Genomic DNA, 17,271 nt, shown 5'->3' on the forward strand with positions numbered 1-17,271 from the left:
TTTTGTTCAGTCATTGTCGTGTATTCGCTGTTGGCCTAGTTGTTGTAGTCTTTGGTGTTGTCAATGTCATGCTGTCGGTGGAACCTGTTGTCCTGTCACCAAGTCAAGCCTCGTCACCTCCACAAGCCAAGCCAAGTCCCGTAACCACACCAAGCCTCAGTATCCGTTCTATTGTGTTTCATTTTGTTTTCATTAAAACATCTAACCAGTCCTCATGCCTCGCCCTCTCGCATTTGGGTCTTCCCCGTCTTGCATCTTGCCACACCATGACACCACTTATCCAACCAGAGCTGGGCAATCCGTCCCTGGGCCGGACCGGTCGGACGGAGGGGTGGGGGGGTCACAAATTTTAAAAAATGTCTGGACTAAGCATGGCCGGAAGTAGATTTTAGTCCGGCCCACTAATCGGCCCTTATGCGTGTGACGTGCTCGCGAGGCAGCCAAATTTCATCTCAGCCTACTCGGTTAAAGGATAATTTTTTCATTTCATGATTGAATTTTTCATTCCATTCATTGTTCATAGTTTCAACAAAGGATTTCACTGTGCTAAAACTGCACTGGTTACTGAAAAAAATGTCTTATGCAGGGATGCTAAACTTAACGAAATACAGTTTGCAGCTCAAAATTGAAAAATAAAAAGCCTAGTATCATAGCTTCGGCTAGCCTCCATCACTTGATTGTTAGTCTATACGTAACTACAGGTTTCATCAGACTGTCCAAGTTAACGGTTTTCCCTTTCAATTGAATCCATTTGTATCATAAAACCAGGTCTAAGTGGTAGCACAGGTGGTGTAATGCGATTTTGGTGTATTGGATCAGGGCATAAGCAGGCAGATTTGGCGAAACGCAGATGTGTGTTCCGTTTCACAGGGTGCTTTTTGTTATGTTCACTTCACAATCGTAGTTGCCACAAAGCCACGTTTGCCGTTCACCGCCCGCTTTGGCCCGACTGGAGGGGGAAGCGGTCGCACCCACCGCGGTCATCGGCGCCGGTCGGCAGTTCTCCATCATCTCGGAGGTTCCGAAATACCAGCTCCAGCTTTCTCCACCTCGTTGGTTTGCAACTCCATGACACGCAAGCGTGACGTGAAGGCACGTGGGAGCCATTCGATCACATTCAAAATTTCAGGTGACTCCATTTCCAGAATGCTTCTACAGATAGTTAATGTCCCTCCTCCGTGCACGTCAAGACCATCTCAATCTGGCCTCTCTAGATTTGGCTCCAAACCGTTCAGTCTGTGCTCTCCCGCTGATGAGATCATCCCTGATCCTGTCCCTCCTCGTCACTCCCAAAGAGAATCTCAACCTCTCCGACACTGCACTTGCAGCTCTGTCTCCTGTCTTGTGACCATTGCTACTGTCTCCAAACCATACAACATGGCTGATCTCGCTGTCATCCTAGGAATGTTTCCTTTCACTTTAGCTGGTGCACTTTTGTCACAGACCACCCCTGGAACTTTCCCCCTTCATACTGCTTGTACTCTTGTCTTCACCTCTCTTCCACATTCCCCATTGCTCTGAGCAGCTGATCCCAAGTACTTGAACTCGTGCACCTTCTCCATCTACTCCTTGCAACCTCATCATTCCAATGGCGTTTCTTTCATACCTACAGATACTCTGTTTTGCTACAACTGACCTTCATTCCTCACTACTTCTGTGCATACCTTCACTTCTCTGGGTTGTCTTCCATTTACTCCCTCTTCTCAATGTAAATCACAAGGTCATCTGCAAACATAGAGACTGCTAATGACTCCTGTACATGTCCTGGACATCCTTCTCTGCCACTCCAGATTTCCTCCTATACTACCACAGCTCCCTCATTGGCAGTCATTTCTCTAAGTCCATAAAGACACAATGCAGCTGCTTCTTACCTTTCCTGTACTTCTCAATCAGCATTCTCAGGAAAAATATCTGTTATCTGTGGTGCTGTTTTTAGGCATGAAACATACTGCTGCTCACAAATGTCCATTTCTTACTCCAACCTGGCCTCCACGACTCTCTCATGTTTTCGTTGTAAGGATCACCAAATTCCTCTTTAGCTGCTGCGACACTGCAAGTTACACACTTTTTCTCTACTCCTCAGGCATATTGTCATTCTCTAACATCCGGTTGAACAATCTTGTGAAAACATCCATTATCATCTCCCCTAGGCACTTCCATGTCTCCACCGGTATCTCATCAGAACAAACAGCCTTTCTGCTCTTCATCCTCTTTTTCCTCACTTAATCCTTTCTTATATGGTTTACCTCCTGTCTCACAGTTTCTACTTCCTCTGTCCTCCTGTATCTTTATTTTTTTCTATTCATCAGCTCCTCAAAGTACCCATTCAATCTACGTATTCAGAACCCCTTCCTCACTCATCAGTAGGTTCCAATCTCTGTCTTTAATCACTCTAACTTGCTGCAAATTCTTCTCAGCTCGATCCCTCTGTCTGGACAGTCTGTACAACACGTTTTCTCCTTCCTTCCTGTCCAAGCTTCCATCAATACACTTTCTGTTTTGCCTTTTCCTCCTCCCTCTCGTCTTCCCATGTCCACTCCTTGTACTACTGCCGGATATCTTCAGTTATCTCACAATTCCATCTCTTTTTTGCTAATCTCTCTTTCTGTCTACCCAAAATCTCCTTGTTCTATGACCGATACCCAGTATCTTCCTTTGCCTGCCTGGAACATATACCAAGCACCCTCCTGCTTGTCTCCCCTATCATGGTTGCCGTATCAACCCAATCATCCACCAGTTCCTTCAGACAACCGAGAGCTTTTCTCAACTTCTTGTTAAAATCTACACAACTGTCTTCCTTTCTTAACTTACACCATTTGATCCTCCACTGTACTCATGCTCTCTTTCTTTTTCACTCTTCCATCATCTTTTTAACTCATTCTTTAAGCAGAGCTGGGCACTTTACCCTTTTTTGCCGGTCCGTCCTCTGTCCTCCATCTGCAGCCTGAATACCCTTCGATCCTCATCCCTCCATCCTTATTCATAAAAATTTGCGTCCTCCGACTCATCCGTTCTCGTGCTTTTAAAGCGCTTCCGTCCGTCCATTCCGTCGGTTCGCTCCATCCAAACGGAGGGAAACAAAAAACAAAAGCGTTTGTGCATCACATTATTTGAAGCGCATTAGCTGGCTAATTTCCTATGCACATCCACTTACCAGCTGGGAGTAGTACTTTGAGTGGATTGAATTGTTTACAACTGTTTAACTAAGATCGCCTTTAGCTGCCAGCAACTACCGTCGTGATGTGATGATGATGGTGATAATGATGATGATGATGATGATGATGATGATGATGATGATGATGATGCGGACATTACGGGGACATCACGAGAATATTTAAGATTGTTCAATAACACAGTACTATTGGGTTTTGGTGCGTGTTTTCACTTATTATTTCTTTATTTCACAATAAAAATAATTGGAGCAAAACGAACGGGTCATAACTTTCAGTGTTTTTTTTCCTCGTCATTGAAATGACCGTCCACTAGAGGGCAGACTATGTATGTGAGAACAATAATGCAGGGAGGGAACGCACGCACATGAAAAAGAGCAGTCCAGTGTTGTGCACATTAGCAGGCGGTCTTGCTTTTTAAAAGAACTCAACACAACACGTCAGCCGGTACTTGACCCGGTTAGGGATGATTAGAGGGACGGACGAAAACCTACCTCTGTCCTTGCTTACTCTGTCCTTTTTAAAAGAGTTCTCATCCTCTGTCCGACTGTCCACAGCTGATCATTGAGGAGTTTGCAACTGCTCAGTCTTCTTTTGAAATGTTTGGAAGTGAATGTAAATATCAACATGATGGTGATGGTGTGGGTAGTGTGCTGGTTAACATGGTTGACATTCATTCAACTTGCGTGGGCTTAATTCCCCTCCATTGCCTCATCCATACTGGTCCTGTGACAGAGTGGTTTATTAGTTCATTGTGGAGTGTGCTTTTTGCACAAAGTCAGCTGGGATAGGCTCTATAACGCCCACAACCACAAACAGGAGAAAGGTATAACCAGTAAAATGGATTGATGGGTAGGGATTCATTTATTTTGCATTTAATATGCAGTTAATGTTAATAACTTTCCATGAGACAATCAAACCTGACTGTTTTTCAATCAGCAGGCAAACACATTGTGTTCACACGTCAAAGTTGTTCTCATTCCTGAAATAAAACAGAGCCATAGTGGGACTCTGGAGCACTTTGTACAAATGCCTTGTCATTCTATTCACTGCTACTCGACCCAAGCTCTTTTCTGCAGTGCACCACAGGGGATTACTGCAAAGTGGTGCGTCCGTCTCTCTCTCACTTAATGAAAATCCACTTCAAGGACAGGATTAAGACCAAAAATCAGCCTGCAATCTTTCCAAAAAGGTTTGTGTGTCTTCTCTACGTATGTACAGTATACCTTAGTGGAGATTGATGTTTTATGGGCATGCTCGATTGCTCACACTACCTTTCGAAACTGTGCCGGACATGGCCAAAATCCTCTTCTGTCCCCCACTGGCCTGCTTCATTATACAGAACAAAGATGAATTTTTGAAAGTTTTGATTTCGATTGTGTGAGGTGACAATTAGCATTAATACATGACCAGAGGAAAGATCACGATGGCAGATTTAGCCTTTGACTTAAAACTTCGGAATTATTCTGAGTTATTGAAATGATCTCTATTGTTCATGGTGGCACCAATCAGGCAAGAAACAATCACAAGATGTGATACTGAATCACGTATAAAATTGCGAGAATGTGCCCGTGCATCACCGTGCATATTTGTAGTAGTATTTTTTTTTTGTAATACTATACAAAATGGCATGTCAACGTTTAAAAATGGCAGGGCAAGATGGTGTACTTGAGCACACATCAGTCCACGGCTCAGTGTGGCTCCAGAGCCGCATGTGGCCCTTCAGCCTTCCCCTGCGGCTCTCTGTGACTTTGGAAAATAAATTGTGAGTATTTGATTTAAATTTAAGATAGCTCTTTCGATTTTCAAATGTAATTCTAAATATGAATTGAATGACTATGGTGCACTTCTAACGTTACCATCTCTGATGTCAAGATTTATTGAGCTTTTCGACCCCCGGCAGGCAAACAAGGGATAAATCCAAGAAAAGACAAGTTTCTGAAGAGAACAGAACATTTAATTCTACGTGCCACATAAACTATATCAAAAACAAAACATTGCTCACGCCTCATAGTTGACAGCTTGCAATTAAGTGTGGAAATGAAGATGACATTTACAACCCTGATGTGCCGACGCTGTACGCTCAGGTTCAGGAGCAAAAATCACATTAACCCAGTAAAATAATACACTTGATCAGCTATTATTTTGCAAATATATATTTTTCATTGTTGAGTGAAATAGTCCTTTTTAATTCAAGTTGACATCTGACTGCACGTTCCACACACGGTAAAATGATGACAGAACACAGAAGCAGAAGGCATTTTTGGTTTGCTGCTGGTGAATAATTTAAATTTGGCTTTAATTTCATGAAGAGAAGGGCTCAAATAGACATTGACTATTTTGTTTGAAAGTAACTGTTTTAACTTCTCAACATTGAGCATGCGTATATGGACCACCATCTTGGACCGCTATTTACGGAACGTCAATGGTGACCAGTTGCAAACTTTTGCATTTGTGGTTAGGTTACTCGACATAAAGCAGACGAGGTACAACAATGCCTCATGACCGTATCAGAGTTGAAACTAAGGTTGAATAATACAATTTCATTTGAATACAAAATTATTTCAGCAGAAGAGCCTCTCTTTAGGGGATTGGCCAACACATTTCTACTATTGTGATTTGTATGCATTAATGCAGCTCTAAGAACTGTGCTGTTTATATACGTATTTTATTTATCCTGGCTCTTTGTATTAGTTCTTATTTGCCTTGTAGTTTAGTGCCTCCATTTTTTTTTCTCCATTTTGATGTCAGAATGTAAAAGGTGAAAGAAATACACCTTCCAGGATACTGTATATGCCCACCAAAAAAAAACATAATGTAGAAATTTTGAAAAGAAAGTTTGGGTAGAGCAACAATAATGTTATCTTCAAACTTCAGCTGCTGATTGTTGCATTGCAGATTGGTTTAGTACACACAAGAAAAATCACCAGTAAGGCACTGTGACATTAAGTATCACAATTTTATTACAAAAATTAAATTATTCATCTCTCAGGTTTGCCATGCTTGGAGCATATAACAATGCAGTAAAAAACCCACACCCAAAGATAATAAAGCAGATTCCAACAATGCTTCCACAGCACTCTGTCATTCATGCTGTTACTATACAGATACTGTAACATTCCTAATACAGAGCAGTACAAACACCTGCCAAAACACATGTTGGATAGCAATCCAAAACAATAAATTGAACCCAGCTCAAGAAAGAGAAAAGTAAAATCGATAACACTGAATTTGCAACTTAAAACATTGTGTGTGCTGAATATTTGTACCAGCCCAAGGCACCCAGGCTTTGTAACAATGTTGGCAAGTCGGCGGGCGACATTCTTACAGAAACACTTGAAGCGAACGACATACACAAACTGACTTGTACCACAGTCTGACTTTGCATTGTTCAGTCATGCCCTCTGCTCCTTCCGTTCTCTTTGTCAGTCACAGTGCAAGTTCCGGAGGGGCCAAGCGGCGGAGGGAGGAGGAGGGGGAAGAGGAAGGGGGAAACGAGGGGGGGAGGGGGAGGAAAAAAGCCTCACGCTCGACATCTCTACACAGCATCAACTACTGACGAGATTTGACAAGGTTCCTCTGAGAAACAGGTGCGAACCGTTATGTAAGTCCTTGCTTGGATGGTGACCTGTCCAGACACGGAGCGTGCGTTGCCAGATGCTAGTCCCAGATGAAAGAAGCCAAAACAAAAACTCGAAGTTGTGCTTTCAACTGAACACCTTAGAAAACAACAAACTGAGGTTTCCCATAACGACCCCCAGGATGAAAAAACTGTTGTTCAGCACATAAATACTTGGGAATGGCAGAAATCCCAGATCAAAGCTTACAACTAAAGTCAAGATCGAATGGCCTCTAACAAACATCAAATGAAGACGAACGAGAACAACGTAAACTCAGAAATACACAGAGGCCTTTTCTCGATGGCTTCAATTCAGTTCAGTTGGCTGAATGACAAGGCTCGAAGGACCATTTGGTTGCTCCCCCAAATATTTCAATGTTGCTCTCCATCCAGGAAAACAAATTGCCGGCCGGTGCTTTACTGTTGCAGGTTGCCAAGTTGTAGATTTCGGTGATGGACAGTTTCCTATTCCAGATGTTTAGGTTTGCTAACTCACCTACGAAGGCTTGTGTTGCGTCAAAGCCTCCTCCAAGTGTATCCTGCAAGATGAGACAAAAAAAAAAACGTTGTTAAAACTAAATATTGTCTGTGGTGGCTTCAGTTACTAACACCCAATTTCTTTCTTTCTTTCTTTCTTTCTTTCTTTCTTTCTTTCTTTCTTTCTTTCTTTCTTTCTTTCTCCTTTTTTTAATCCAGAATTTAAAAAGAAATCTCCACTCTGGAGTTCCCTTTTGGAAGCTTGTTTATTCACCTTGTTGGCAAGCCAATATTCAGTTGGCTCATTTCGTGAAAAGAGCTATTGAAAGCGATAGCACATTTTGAAACACCCCAAAGTCGAATGCCTGTAAAGTCATACATGCTTTGTATCAGATTGTGGGTTTTTAAAAGTAAAATAATTGAGTTTTAAGGATAAAGATAGGAATGCGGCACATACACATGCATCAGGGCTGCTCGGTAGCAATCTTGTAAGGCTGAAGTGACACGATGTCAACATCAACAATAGAAAGGGTTGGAACTTGGAATGAACACTGCAAAGTCAGCTGTGTATGGAGGAGTAACAGGTCAATGTCAAGAGACATGCCTCCCAGGCACAAGCAATAATTCTCCCTCTGCACTTTTGCCATGCCAAAGTTAGGTCTGAGTTCATGGTTTCTCATTTGATTACATTTTCTTTTTTTTCCCCCAGCACTTAACATTTCTTCAAAGGGTGAGTCATTTCATTTTGTTGCATGTGTCTCATTTTCAGCGGTTATACTTATCTGTATGATTGTTTGACAGTTCATAAATGTAAAGTGTTAATTCAATTTAATCTGTTGCTGAAATGACAGCAAAAAAGTTGTACTCAACTTGATCCAAACTCAAACTGATATTTTCCTGCTGCAACTTTCCAGGGCAATAAGTGTGTTGATCTACCTGCTCCTGTCCCAAGACGAGCACGCCCTCTGGTTTGATGGGGTGATAAGGTGCCAGATTTTCACCGCTGCCCCTCATCACACCATCCTGGAAGGCCTCCCACATCCCATCTCGGGTGGTCCACGTGATGCACAGGTGATGCCATTTGCCATCATTGATGAGGAACGGCAGCTTTGCAACCTGCAGCAGATACACGTCAATTTCAATCTTGATTCTTTTGACTTTCTGGCTCTCGTGTCCCACTTTGAGTAGAATATTTACCTTGTCATTAATGAGAATCTCCATTGGGTTGTTTCCCCATTCAATCAGCACAAGCTCGTTGGCCTGACCCGGGACAGCGTAAGAAAAGGGTGTCCCCACCCCTGGTGAGGCATTGGACTTGATCCACAGACACACGGTGAAGGAGTACATCTCGGGCAGGCTCCTCTTGGCTTTGGCGTACATGTAGTTGGTTCTCAGGGGGAACGTCAGCTGGAACTTGTCCGTGGGTCTGTTTTCTTTGCCTGCACATGACATTACTGTAATATCAGTCTGGCTGTAAAGGTTTGCTTCTGCTCACTCTGGGAGTTATTTTGTATTTAGTGGACGTATTTAGGAAGAGAAAAGAACGACATTCATGTTTATGTGCGTGTGCCAACAATGAAGATGAGGACAAGTGAAGAGTGACTTTTTTTTTTTTTTCTGTCCTACTGTTTGTAGTGCCAAATAGGACTACTTATATCATTGCCTACTTTCCCTTTCATTTGGGGACTTGATGTACCCATGCCATGTTTATGCATTCATCCATTATCCCATCCCACTTGTCCTGTTGCGGATCGCGTATGTTCCGGAGCCTTCCCCAGCTGACTTTGGGCAAGAGGCGGGATATACCCTGGACTGGTCGCTGGCCAGTCACATACATACAACCATTTAAACTCACATTCACATCGAGGGCAATGTCTAGTCTTTTATATGCGTGTTTTTGGAATGTGAGAGGAAACTGGAATACGCGGAGAAAACCACACAGGAAAGCTGATGCGGTCATAGAGTGTGAATGCAAGCATACACACAAATTCTCTCTCTCGCGCGCGCACACACACACACGCACCCCCACACACACGTGCGCAAACTCACGAGTTGGACAGCTGAAAAATGATCACTTCAGGCTTGTTACTTTTTCCTTTCTTTTCGTTTTTTTTTTTTGTTTTTTTTTTTGCAAGCCATACTCTTAGCGCATGGCTGCGAAAACGGCAAAAGACGAAAGGGCAACAAGTCTTAAGATATGCAAAGCAATGCAGCTCTCTTTCCTCTCAGTGTGCACACGCAAGGCGATGAATGCCGCAGCAGCAAGCAGCAAGCAAAAGAACAACAACATTTTGAGTCCACGGGAGTTCACGAACTCATCATGTCGGGCTTCGAAGTGGTGCTCTTGGGCAATAAATTGACTTGAATTACCCTCCCCCTGTGTGATAGATCCAATATACGCACCTTTCTCCAGGTCTGTGATGCGGTGGTGCAGAGAAGTGAGCGTGGATTCCACTCGGTTCCGTTGCTCGCTGTCATTCCTGGAACCACTTTTAGTTTCCTCTAACGTGTTGACCCGAGACAAAACCTGCTTCTCCATGTCATCTATCTTGTTTTGAAGCAGATCTTTCAGACTGTTCGCCTGCACGGTGTTATTCCCTCGACTGTATTGCTGTAGCGTACGGAAGGAGAAAGGGAAAGGAATGCGTTTAGGAAACGGACCATACAGCACTAATTGCTGGTGAAAATCTTTAGTTTTAAATTAGGTGACTCGGCGTTACAGGATCTGCGGATGTTTGGCTCTGCGTCAAATTACTGAGAATAACTAATCACGGTTTACCGTATGCGTACTCGCCGGGCAAGATACTTCAAAAGGTAGGGTACACCTGCACAATACATCGATCATAACCACTACAGGCTGCACCCGCCTTTAAGGGGGTGTTATCTAAACATGAAGTTAGTTGTGGTTTGCAAAGGCATCGAGCAGCACCGAGTCACACTGAACGTGACACATTAAAGTACATTTTTACAGACAGTTGTCGTTCTGATGCTTTGCACGTGCATGCACATTAAAATAATAAACACATGGTCAAATTAATACCTACCGTGCCATAAGGTGCAACATCTTTTTCTAATTGCTTGGATTATTGATAAATTTCCTTCTCATGCTGCTCTTTGTATTATTTATCAAATTGTTGGCTGGCGCTGTTGGCTGTTTCTCTATTATTAATGCGGATTTATATACGTGAATTATTCTGCTGTGACAATTTCATTGCCCTCACGGGATGAATATCCATCTATCTATCTATCTATCTATCTATCTATCTATCTATCTATCTATCTATCTATCTATCTATCTATCTATCTATCTATCTATCTATCTATCTATCTATCACTTTCTGAGATTTCTATTGGGATTATTTTTGTAACTGTTTGATAGAGCGCGTGCATTGCGTCATTCTATATTGTGCGAGTGTACTTAATGAAATGGTGCGCGGGTATTCTGTACATGCTCAGTAAAAGATACACTTTCAGGATGTGTGCTATATGGCTTCTTACAAACAGCACAGAGTCGAAGAGAACTTGGCTGTACTGGAACTTGCCTACCTCAAGGTTCTCCAGTCTCTGTTTGAGAGTCTGTAAAGTGTGTCCCAGCTGGGCCAGGGTCTCTGCGGTGCCCCGTGAAATATCCCCCATCGTGTTCTTGGCGCCCGGCCGCCTCCCGCCGGGTCCCGCCGCGGCCGGTAAACTCTGACTCTCGCAGCGACTCAACTTGGACGTTAGTTCCCTGATTGTCTCCTTCTGGTTCATAATGGTCTCTTTTTGCTGCAGCACGGTCTCTCGCAGCTGCATGACGGTAGTCTTCAGGTCCTCCGCCGGCCCACTGTTCTGCATGGTGGCCGCACACAAGTCCATATCCTTGGGCACCGACGTGCAAATAAACTGCGTCTGTCCCAAGTCTTGCGCGGAGCTCTCCGCGGTGGCCAAGCAACAAAGAAGAAAAACTTTCCACGGGAGTCGGTCCATGGTTCCACTCGTGTTGCTCTCGGTGTTCAGCACCACGGAGCTGTTCACGGAAGCTTTGAGCCGCAGCAAGCAGCGCGCGCTTATATAGCGCGCTTGACGCAGCCCCCCATTCATCGCGGCTCTGAGAGGAGGCACCCGGAGTCCGGCCCATTCTTTAAGGTCGTGCACGATGCGTGGAGCAGTCGCCCACGCGCTTGTTCAATGCCAAGTAGCTTCCAGCCTCGTGTTTGGACACAGTCGGAAAAGCAAAGAAATTAATGAGCAAAACCCCCATCCAAATAACAAACACAGATTATCCCAATTATTCAATATTGTGGACACATTATCATTTCAAATCAACATTGGTTAGTGGGAAATAACTAGGAATAAGTATTGCATGAAAAATATTGGCTACCACGGTTTAGGAATGATTGTGCCCCCTTAAATGAGCCTGAGGGAGCACTCCACCAACCCCCTTCCCTTCCCCCAAAACGCACACTAAATAGCTGTACAGTATTGTAATAATGATCGACTTCTCTTGTTACAGTAAAACCAGCAATCTGCATGATCTCCCAGGAGGAAATTTGCTTGGTAATGGATTGAAAGCAGCGGATGGATGTGCTTTCCTTGGATTTTCCATTCAATGAGTCTCTCTATAATAATGAGGGCTGATAACGAAGGGTTGTGTTTTATTTTTCTTGTAATTTCTTGAATAGCCCATTATGTAACCCTTCACATTACCATTCACGCCACCCAACAAGAACAGCAAAGATCAGTTTGGACTGAATTGACTTGTTTTAGATAACAACATACTACTTATAATAAAATACACACACACACACAGTTGACAGAGCGTTTCGTTTCCGCCAGTATAAGAGAACAGATTTTACAGCAAAAGTCAAGGGACAGGAAACAAATGTGAAATGTGCTCTTTGTGTTACATTGCATTCTCCTGCCAAATGAGCACAACTACTCAGACACACATCGATTTCCTGCCCCCCTTGCATCACTGGTGTGTAAAACTATGGTCACAAACAGAATTGTGGAGACAAATGTTCAGGTGAAACATTTGTAATTCAGTTACACTGCAAGAAGTTTTTTTAGACTTAGGCATGACGACGCCGTGGCCATCGACTAAAGGTGGTAGGAAAATTGACCCATAAGTCCATTTTAATTTGTTTAATCATTGATCCTGTGTGTTGTAATCAGCAAGATGCCAAGCTGCAGGCAAGCAGTGGCATATGAAACAAATGGTGGATGGGTGCTTAATGGCTCCGGGACAAACATGTACGACATTCTCTTTATCTCAGCAGAATTCATGTCATTATATCTCATAACCTTACTACAGATCTACAAGGGCCACTTTGTTGTATTTAGCTACCCAACAGCTGCTTATTTGCCAGCAAAGTTAGTAGGTTTTTAATCACAATGTCAGTGTGCTTTACTATCAAGGATGTTTAGTTTGCCAAGCGATCCACAATATGTCACACCTTAAAAGGTGTCACAGCACCATCTGTCACATTTTCCTCGCTTCCTTCCTTGCATGTGTCAGTTGTAACGCTGGAAAAAATGATGGGGTCTTTTCAGACAGCAACATGTGCCAAATGAGGGTGCTACCTTATTGACGTTATCATCGATGGTAGCGGGAAGCAGAATAGTATTGATATGTTCCTCAAGTCTACAGGCACGGTCAGTTTCATACCTTTGCCGGCAAGCATACAGAGTTGGACGCCAGAGGCAGGATGGAAAAGGACTCAAATCTGTAACGATCAGTCTCTCAGGCCTGCTGAATAATGCAACGCTTTATAATAGAACCTACTGTCTAATGGCAAAGACAGATACGAGCCATTTCACACACTGGCAGAATGCGCCGTGCTTATTTATCCAGCATTTGCTCTCGTAGTGGGGAATATAATGCAGAAGGATTGACTGAAAAACACGGGTAGGGGCTGCGAAAGCAAGAAAAGAGAGAAAGGTTATCGAGAGTGCAGAGACTGTATGCTGGTGCACTTTGAAATACACTCACCGGCAATAACTTTGTGTTCTAATTTCGCTTTCATGTCGCTAAATAATGTCACTAAAATGTTGTTGAACACCACTGCAAACTGCAACCAATAATTTTTGAAATGATTAAACTCGAATGTTATTCAGCGGAGTGCAGGCCTCGAGCAAGGTTGATCTTTAAAAAACAAAAAGTTAGCAGGGGAAGGCATTAGTGAGCAGAATTTGTAGTTAGTAGCCACATTCTATTGGTTTAGGATAATGCTATAACACATTAGGAATTTTCTAGGGCAGGAGAACAAGAAAGACTAAAAGAGCAAAAACTGAAAACAATAATCCTCTAACTCTATTTTGATCAGGATTTGCACTAAAAGGCTTTTAAAAGGACAGTTTCAAAACTTTAAAACAGTCCCCAGGTGTCTGAAAAGCAAGGTTGGCCATGCTTTTGTTAAAATACACAGAGGATCAAGAAGGATAGTCATATTTATACATCATAGTTCATGCCATGGTGAAAGTGGCTCATTTTAGAGGCAAATCTCATGCAATGTCAAGTCTCTAATCTTTGCATAAATGAATACCATTAATTATTAATAACATATTCCGTATGGTGAAAGGCAATTTTTCAGACGTGTGCATCAAACTGGTAGTGCTTCTAATTAATCAGCACCCAATAAGTTGCTATCACTCTTCAAAATATTGGTGATCCCAGTCTTAGCCGAACATTATTATAATTATAATTAGTATCACAAGCAAATGTGGATTACATTGCTAATGCTAATTGTCAGGTTATATACACATTATTATTCTTACACTAATCTTTGCTAATCCCAACATTTTTGCCAACCTTTTGATTAACACATAAGTGTTTTGGCTTTAATGTGGTTCTTTTGCTCTGGACCCGAGGCCAACCGAGCTGCTGAGTCATTGGCTAAGACACACTAAATTACACCCACTGTTTTGTTTTTGTTGTGTGGTGGAAGTGCAGAACGGCTCCCTCACAGAGTGATTCATTCATTTTTTTTTTTCATTTCAGAAATAAGCATTGGTTGTGTAATTTCAAACGTGATGTGTGGACAGACACTCCAGAGACCCAACTAACAAATATTAACAAGGAAAATGTACATATATTCCATTTAAATATAATGCCATGACATGTGAATATAAATAAATACAATGATAATAGTACAATATTTCAAAGTGAGAATAGTGACTGAGAGTGTGATGCAGAGAATGGATAGAAAGATATTATTTTAATGAGCTTTAAGAAGAGCGGCTCTACTGCCTGAGATTAAACCTCAAAGGCTTGCCTGGTAAAGGGTTAAACACGAAAAGAAAAAGAAAAAAAAGGTGTGACTTAAGTACTTTCTGTCAGTACAGACGTCACGCACGTAACTGAAGTGAGGGAGCCGCACTGACGTCAGCCAGCCAGCCAACAGCAATACAAAAGAGATGAGGAGGAAATTGAGAGGCACGTGCCCAGCAGGGAGCTTGATCATCATTGGAAACTCGAGTGATGATGAGGTAAAACCTCTTTCAACCTTCTGGAACTGCTGCACTTCAACACAAAAAGCCTCAAATGCAGAAACTTCAACTAGGGCACAAGCCTTAAAATAAACTAGTCAACAGCACATTTTAATCAGCGATGGCTTTGTATGTTTTGTATGTGTGTGGCGGGTCTAATGGATACTTGAATGACGATATGGCAAGGCCGCCAGGGCGAATGGCTGCTTTTCATGCAATGAAAATATTTTGTTGACAAGGTGCAGAAGGAATTTTGGACGACATGTGAAGTGCTTGTCAGGGTGTTCAAAGCTCGCTCAAATCGATGATGTCACAATGGATCCTTGCGGACAAAATGGTGCACCCCACGGATGAATGGGGCCTACACACCGTGCGTGATTTAGGGAGGGGCGGCTTTGGTTCCCACATATCATTAGACACAAGCGTGATCAATTTTGAGTTGTGTTCAACTGGTGACACTTGTGCTTTAGTTGTGTTTTGACTTCTGCCGTCTGAGCTCACCATTATGCAACACAAGTTTTCTGAATTCATGTATATATATAACACTATGTTATCATTATTTGTTGTATGTTAGGCTGGAGGTGGTAGGACCCAAGAACAGACAGATGTTAAAGTAACAAATTAACTTAATTAAAAAAAAGAATCAAAGTAACAAAGAAACCGAGGATCGGGCGTGGAAAGGGGCTGATCTCTCAAGACTTGGGGCTGTGAGAGAAAAAAGAAGAAATGAGTCCAAAAAATGAAGCACTGGGTTGAGACAGGAAAGAGTGCTCGTAAAACAAATTAACTAATAATCATTAGTACACACTAAGAGGAACATCAAAGTGCAACAGAGGAAAAACTCAACACAGTGAAACAACTCAAGATGTTGCTTTGTTAGCAGAAGGTGAATACAACCTGTTCCATTGCAAGAGACAAGACATTCTAGCGAGGAGTAGCGATTTGACCGGAGGCTAAATACTGGATTAGATGAGTGATGGAGAACAGGTGAGAGAAGCTCGGCACACCTGTGCACGCCCAGCCCCAAAAAGAAAATCAGAACCCAGCACAGGAAAGAGAACTGCAAGTACTTCAAAATAAAAGGGAGCAGCAAACTATTGAATGTTATTATTATTATTATGGAGTTAGGGTTATTATTAAAACCTGTTGTGCCAAAGAAAACACAAGGACGGATTCAGAGTCAGCACAAAAATAATCTAGAAAAATTTACCTGCACCTCTAATTAAAAACAAAATTTGCTGACCTGCGTTATTAGCTCACATGTAGTGACTTATTTAGACGTGGAACAGTGCTTTGTTACAGTGCAACCACATAATGTTTTCTACTAATTAAAACACAAAGTGACATAAACAAATACTCTCAACATTAGGTGTTCCACTAGGCATGTAGGAGAACTTCATCATAACCCTCCAAGGGCTGCACAGTAACACTTCTCCATGACAGCGTTCTTCATCAAGCCACGTTGTATTGGACTCCCTCCAGAAGCAACATTTTCTTCATCAGAGCTTCTCCACACTAAGTCTGTCGCTAAAATGTTTGCAAGGAGGAAGTGGAATAATGTTTTTGACTATCAGACTGAATGGAATGTGATATCCATTTACGCTTCGGGGAAAGATTTCCGGAAAAAAAGGAATGCATTTCATTTTATTTTGTTTTGAATTGCATTTGGGAGAGAAGGTCAAAGTCATATTTGATGTTGTGTTCACATATTAGTGTTGTACATTTTATAGAACATTCACTACGGATAAAAGAATGTTCAGCTTTCACATATTTTTTAAGTTCAGATAGTAAACAGATTTTTTTTTTCCATATTATGTGAAAAAAGTCACAAGCAATCAATTATTTTGCCAATAGCAGGTACAGGACTTTGTACATGCTATATTGCTTTTTCTTTTATTAACAGTTCAATGAATGTAGAGGTTTTGTAGACACACTATTTATTTTGAATATTGACCTTTCGAACGATATGCTTCCAACTTTATGAAAACTCTTTGGGGAAGGTCCGTTCTGCCCTGGCATGACTGTGCCCCACTGAGCAAATCATTACCTGCAGTTTTTCAAAACCAAATGTTTGATATTCACAGTCCCGCATGCATCAATACACACGGGCAACCCAAGCCAAGAAAATAATGTTTTGCCATGTGACAAGATTGAAATGGTGCTGCTAAGTTTTGCATCTCAAACTTGATTTGTGCAAATGTAAAATTCATATGGATTTCAAACACTCGATGATCCAACAAGCTTTTTGATTGCTTTTGACATATTGTGATACCGGTATTTTATTCCATCCATATTTTCCGATACCACTTATACTCACTAGGGTGAGCTGGGGTTTATCCCAGCTGACTTTGGGTGGGAGGCGGGGTACATCTGGATTGATCGCCAGCCAATCGCAGGGTTCAATTTATATGACACTATGAAATACAACTACTATGAACGAATGAATGAATGTTATTTGAACATATAGATGTAGACAACATAAGGCATCTTCAAGAAGAAAAATCAAATCAAATAAAACTAAAAAAAACACAGCATCAA

General features: G+C 42.1%; 1 protein-coding gene and 1 long non-coding RNA gene across 2 annotated transcripts; one reads left to right on the forward strand and one right to left on the reverse strand.

Moving 5' to 3' along the window:
• Positions 1-613: 613 nt before the first annotated feature.
• Positions 614-3,431, forward strand: LOC147145580 (uncharacterized). Its single transcript, XR_015087221.1, has 2 exons — positions 614-1,129; positions 1,215-3,431. It is a non-coding gene; the product is annotated as an uncharacterized LOC147145580 (long non-coding RNA).
• A 2,679-nt stretch (positions 3,432-6,110) lies between these two features.
• Positions 6,111-11,346, reverse strand: LOC147145581 (neuronal pentraxin-1-like). Its single transcript, XM_086034442.1, has 5 exons — positions 10,813-11,346; positions 9,670-9,877; positions 8,464-8,705; positions 8,203-8,382; positions 6,111-7,328 (listed from the first exon to the last, which is right to left on the reverse strand). Exons 1-5 carry the CDS (start codon positions 11,344-11,346, stop codon positions 7,107-7,109), a joined length of 1,386 nt encoding a protein of 461 aa, XP_085890568.1. The 3' UTR covers positions 6,111-7,106.
• Between the last annotated feature and the right edge of the window lie 5,925 nt (positions 11,347-17,271).

Source organism: Filicampus tigris, chromosome 6 (genome assembly GCF_054856515.1).
Source record: "Filicampus tigris isolate MCC_2025a chromosome 6, RoL_Ftig_1.0, whole genome shotgun sequence".
NCBI lineage: Eukaryota > Metazoa > Chordata > Actinopteri > Syngnathiformes > Syngnathidae > Filicampus > Filicampus tigris.

Coding starts and splice junctions, on each gene's coding strand:
- LOC147145581 (XM_086034442.1), bottom strand. CDS start 11,346: ATGAATGGGGGGCTGCGTCAAGCGCGCTATATAAGCGCGCGCTGCTTG. Junction 8,706..9,669: donor CATCACAGACCTGGAGAAAG/GTGCGTATATTG, acceptor TGTCATGTGCAG/GCAAAGAAAACAGACCCACG. Junction 8,383..8,463: donor AGATTCTCATTAATGACAAG/GTAAATATTCTA, acceptor TATCTGCTGCAG/GTTGCAAAGCTGCCGTTCCT.